At 32.8% G+C, this 5,214-nt stretch overlaps 1 protein-coding gene across 1 annotated transcript in view; it reads left to right on the forward strand.

The window, feature by feature from the left end:
* Positions 1-5,214, forward strand: part of LOC117171912 (probable ribosome production factor 1) — a 32,998-nt gene that overhangs the window by 25,420 nt on the left and 2,364 nt on the right. Inside the window, exon 2 of the mRNA XM_033359566.1 lies at positions 129-393. Coding sequence (XP_033215457.1) covers positions 129-393 — 265 coding nt within the window. The remainder of the gene's footprint in view (positions 1-128; positions 394-5,214) is intronic.

The following is a 5,214-nucleotide window of genomic DNA, read 5'->3' on the forward strand; positions in this document are numbered from 1 at the left end:
AATATAGTAATACTTTATTCATTTCTATACTAAATACTATATGTACTTTCTTCTGTTTTCGTAAACCTTGTGAACATCAGACGCATCACTTTATCAACTAAATTTTACTTTCCTTAATTACTGTTAAGATGGCATGCTGATTATTCATTTGCCGGATGGCCCCACACTGCAATGTAAATTGAGTAATGTAAAAATTACTCCTGAACTAAAGCGAAGTCATAAAGAAATTACGCAACATAGGCCTGAAGTTATTTTAAACAATTTCACGACTCGTCTAGGTTATTCAGTGAGCAGGATGCTTGGTGCATTATTTCATTATCAACCAGAGTTTAAAGGTCGAAGAGTTGTAACGTTCCACAATCAGAGGGATTACATATTTTTTAGACATCACAGGTGAGATTAACCACATATTATTAAAGTGAAGGAATCGTTTATGCGCAATTTTCAAAGAGAAGCAACTTTGGGTCCCTCTGGAAGTTTAATGAATCTTCCTATAGTTATTTTATCTTTGAAAGAAGTCTAAATTACATATTATGGGATGCTTTTACAGTCCATTTAGATAAAAGTGTCAAACATTATAGTTTGACTCATTTGTACGTATGATGAAAGTAGTCAGTTTGTAGCTCAGTCATGTGCCCCTTCCTACAGTTTCACTTATTGAGAATGTGATTGCTCTTGTTAAGAATTCTGCTGTTTTGGGCTTTGGGACCTTTTTTTACATATAATGCAGTTTTAAGTTCAATATTTGTATAATAGAGATTACGGCTATTGTTTGAAAAACCCTTATATGTCTACTTCGTGCGTTATATTTATCATTTCGACAAAATTTCGAAGCTATTTGAAAATCGCTAGTATATGCAGGCGGACTTTAATTTGAGATCGGTTTTGCTTCCGACCTTCAGCTCCAATTGAGGTGCTGCGAGCGTAAACATCAGGCCGTGTGTACCATTTCTGTTGGATTTTCCTGCGTAGTAACTAATATTTTCTTATTTTTTCTAATACGGAGACAAGGACGAACTATATATTGAACGGAAATGAATAAATCTTGAATGATCGGTCCGGATACTGAGTCACCTCGGTCTCTCACTTTCTTAAACCATTCGAAGCAGCGGCATATTAAACCGCATCACTATTTGGTAACTATGTATGCATAAGCGAAACATTTTAAGTTGGAAGCATACACTTTTGCGCAGTGCATAATGAATGATGCATTATGCTGTTTCATAACCAGACGTACAAAGAAGTTATTGAATATAAAATCAGATATCCAGGATTCACAGTGGTTTAGCAGTTCATTTATAGGGAACATAGGGCATTTTTTCATCGAAAAAAGGGAATTTAAAAAAGGGAGATTGTGTTCTTTTTAAAATTCCAGCGTAAAGAAAAAAAATTTAAATGTAAAACTCTTCACAGAGATGCTTAACTACCTTTAACCTAAAAAAGATATTATGTATACGAAGTTCTTTGCGGAATATTATTCTTACATAGTATGCGCATATTTTGCAGACACAAAAATCATAATCGTGGAAGTGCTTTTTTCAAAATTACAAATTTTGATTATCAATAGACAACATTTTTAATAAAAGTTTTTTTACTTAGAGAATGTTGAAAATTAAATATAGAGTCAAAACAGTTCTACATAAATCGTGGGAGTCTGTTTTTTAATAAAGAAATTTTTATTCTTATTTTTTTAATGTATGGATTTTAAATATAATAGGCTTCTCTTTACTTAAAAACTGGGTAAACAATTATTATGAACCTTTGTTTCAAAATGAGAACTGTATAATCAGAGATTTACAGAGGTTTTAGTATATTCCAAAGATCCCTTTTATCACAGCAAAAGTTATGAAAACTTTTAATCTGTAAACATTTTAGAACTCGATATGGTGAGTGATATGGTGAGTGAAACCATGGCTCGAAAGTGTAACGCAGCCTGTGATACACGCGTTGTTTCGTGTGTCAGAGGCCAGTGGCTTGCTTCTCTTCACTCATTCAAAGCCCTTCAGTTATTCATTCGATTTCATATATTATTCTTCTTCATATTGATATTTGTATTGAAAAGTGAAAGTTATTCTGTTGACTTCGTTTAGTTATTCTTTCGACTTCGTACAACTTCTAAAGAACTTATCGATATTGATACAAAGTCTGTTCTTCATGAATGAAATTTAAAAAATGAATAGAACAGAATCCTAACAGATTTAATTGATTTTTAATTAAACTACAAATAATTTTTAAAACAAATTTTTCTAGAAGTTAACTATTTTTTATTGTTTATGAATTTCTAAAACCAAGTTTAAGATTTCACTGTATCGAAGAACAAAAATTCTAAAAATATCTCATTACGTCAGTTCAATAATGCATAAAATTATCTTCAAAACTAGCCCAAAAACAAATAAAAAAATGGTTATTTCCGAACTTATTGATATTTTCGGAAACATTAAAATGTAATATTTTTTAAAACAAATTTTTAAAAAATTAACACATACTGCCTTCCATTTATGTCTATAAAACGGGTACTTTTATTACCTTGCATGCAATAATTGAAAGAAAATGTACAGTTTATTATTATTAAAAATAGGGTGCTTCTTCAACCTATTGGAAAATAGATGCCTGGAAACGTTTGCATGGCATTACATTCAAGAGAAAAAATTTTATATCTGTCTTGGGTCGTCGATTGGGACGTACGCGATGTTTTTTGGTAATCACCGGTTCATGACAGGTTGCAGTTGAATGATTCTGGCAAGATTAAAAAAATAAAAAATAATAATAGAAAAATAAATGCTTAAATTTTGAAGAAAAAAATGTTAAAACAAAGTTTTCCATTTACAATTTTTTTTAAAGTACTTTTATGTCAAATTAAAACAGTATTCAATTAATATCATATAATTTCAAGGTTCCTTTGGTTAAAGTTGGTTGAGGCTTCACCGTGCCTTATTGCAACTCAAATTTATATAAATTTATGAATAAAATTACAAATTATTGCTCAATTAAATCGTATTAAATCTTATAGGAACAAAAATATTTCGTTTTTGATGCTTTTTGTGATACAGCGGCTTAAAATGCATAAGGATGGCCTAGTCACTGGTTTCGTGCAGGCAATTTTTTTATGCCCTGTGTGACCAGAAAAACCCTAGGCTTTTTCTTACTTTTCTCATCTAGGGAGAAAATGGTTAAAGGTCGAAAAATTTCGTGGTCAAATTTATATTGAGAGCGCAAAACTGTAGAGGAAATAGCATTTTTCTTATTTTTTGCTTTAAAAGTCAGTATAACACGCGCAAGACCTTCAATTTCCGTAAATTTATCCTAGCTAGGGAAACGGTAAGCACGCTGGGAAATTTTTGTGTATGAATTTGATCTTGAAGAGTCCCAACACATAAGAATATGACACCAGTATGTTTATTCATCCGTATACTGGTATCATGAAACTAATGTCCAGAATATCCATCGTTTTCCCCCTACTTTTTGCATCTAATAGAAAACTGGGAGGTGTAGGAGAAATTCTGAGGTCATATTCGGATTCAGCGGCTCAAAATCCATATGGGTAGCCTAGTCACTTGTCTCGTGCAGAAAACTTTTTTTGTGGGCCTGCTTTATTAAACATTTTCTTACTTAAATTTGCAAGACACTTTAAAGATTTAAAAACTATCTTTCTTCATATTGAAGTTGTAAAGATGAATTACAATTACACATTTCTTTGCACATATTTATTAACTGAATGTTATTTGGATTTTATTGTTTTAAAAAGTTCATTAATTGGATATACTATCCCTTTCACAATCAATTGCTTAGGTAAGTCTACCAATATATCCACAATATCAGCCTCAAATGACCAAATAAATAACATAATAAAAATTATAATTACCCAAAAGTATAATCCACACAATTATTATTATAGTATAAGTGACAATCAGACACTTACCTTAATTATTTCACCGAAAGTGAGCAAAATAAATTTTGCTAATAAAATTGTTATAAGGTGGAGAAATTTCCGTTATAGAATATAAATTAATGCGCAGCCGGTAATTTTACCAGCCTGGAGCATTTTACTATTTACAGCGTGAGTCCTTTTTTTACACACTCTGAATGTAGTGATTTTCAACACACCGTATGAATTCAGTTACAATCATAGATTTAAGCCTAAAACCAACGTCATTTTACACAACATGTGGAAATTTGTTTTATAACCAATATTATAGGTATTTGCGATCACGGGGAATGAATCATTCAGATAGGAGATACGAATAAATGGGTTGGAGTGCAACTCGAAGGTACGGGCAGGGTAGTAAGTAATTTCGGAGATCCAAAATCGAATGATAACGGGAACAGACTGGTTAGCTTATGCTTAGAAAAGGGCTTGTTTATTACAAGCATGTACTTGATTCTGGCATAAAGTGGCTTGCTTGTTCACTTGTTGCAGATGTAAAAGCCACAAAATGATAGACTTTATTATTGCGGATGAGAAATGGAGGGTGCTCGTAAAAGATACAACGGTTATCATAGATGCTGAATGTGGAACGGATCATACCTCTTAGTTTCAAAAATGCAGGTCAAGAATGCAGGAGAAAGAGGGCCACTAATGTGGTTGTAGGAAGAATGACCGGTGTGCTACTTGTTGGAATGATGAAATCCGCGTAGCCAGTACCGAAAAGAAGCAACAGATGAGTAAAACGATTTTGAAGGAAAATGGACATTTTTCTTTGGAAATTGATGAAGGGCACTAAGAAAGGAAGTAGTATTGCAGTGTTTGTCCCAATTGGGAATATTAAGTATGAAATAGTATGGCATACGGACGAAGCAAAATACGATTTTAATGAGTTACAAGAGATTATTTGGAAATGAAGGTATGGAGCGTAACAACTGCGGCAGGCTGGACAATACGTTGGAAAACGTCGTTAAAAGAATCTGTGCCTCTGAGATTAGGGCTATAATTATGAACTTAAAGAATGGTAAGACTGCTAGTGTGTATGGTATTACCGATGAAATTATTAAAAAATGTGACGAGTATTTGTCTGAAAGGTTAAGCGAGTTAATGATATATATATAATTAAAAATTTGTCATAAGGACAAGCGCAGGATTTCGCCGGGAGCGGGTGCTAATCTGAAAATTTGCATCCGATTCCAGCGAAATCGCGGTAAAATTTCAGCCATAACCACGTCTCACAACCGTGAGATAGGTGGTTACAGTCTGTAAAGGAATCAATACGACGATCCAGC

The sequence above is a fragment of the Belonocnema kinseyi genome, chromosome 4 (assembly GCF_010883055.1).
Source record: "Belonocnema kinseyi isolate 2016_QV_RU_SX_M_011 chromosome 4, B_treatae_v1, whole genome shotgun sequence".
NCBI classification, from domain to species: domain Eukaryota; kingdom Metazoa; phylum Arthropoda; class Insecta; order Hymenoptera; family Cynipidae; genus Belonocnema; species Belonocnema kinseyi.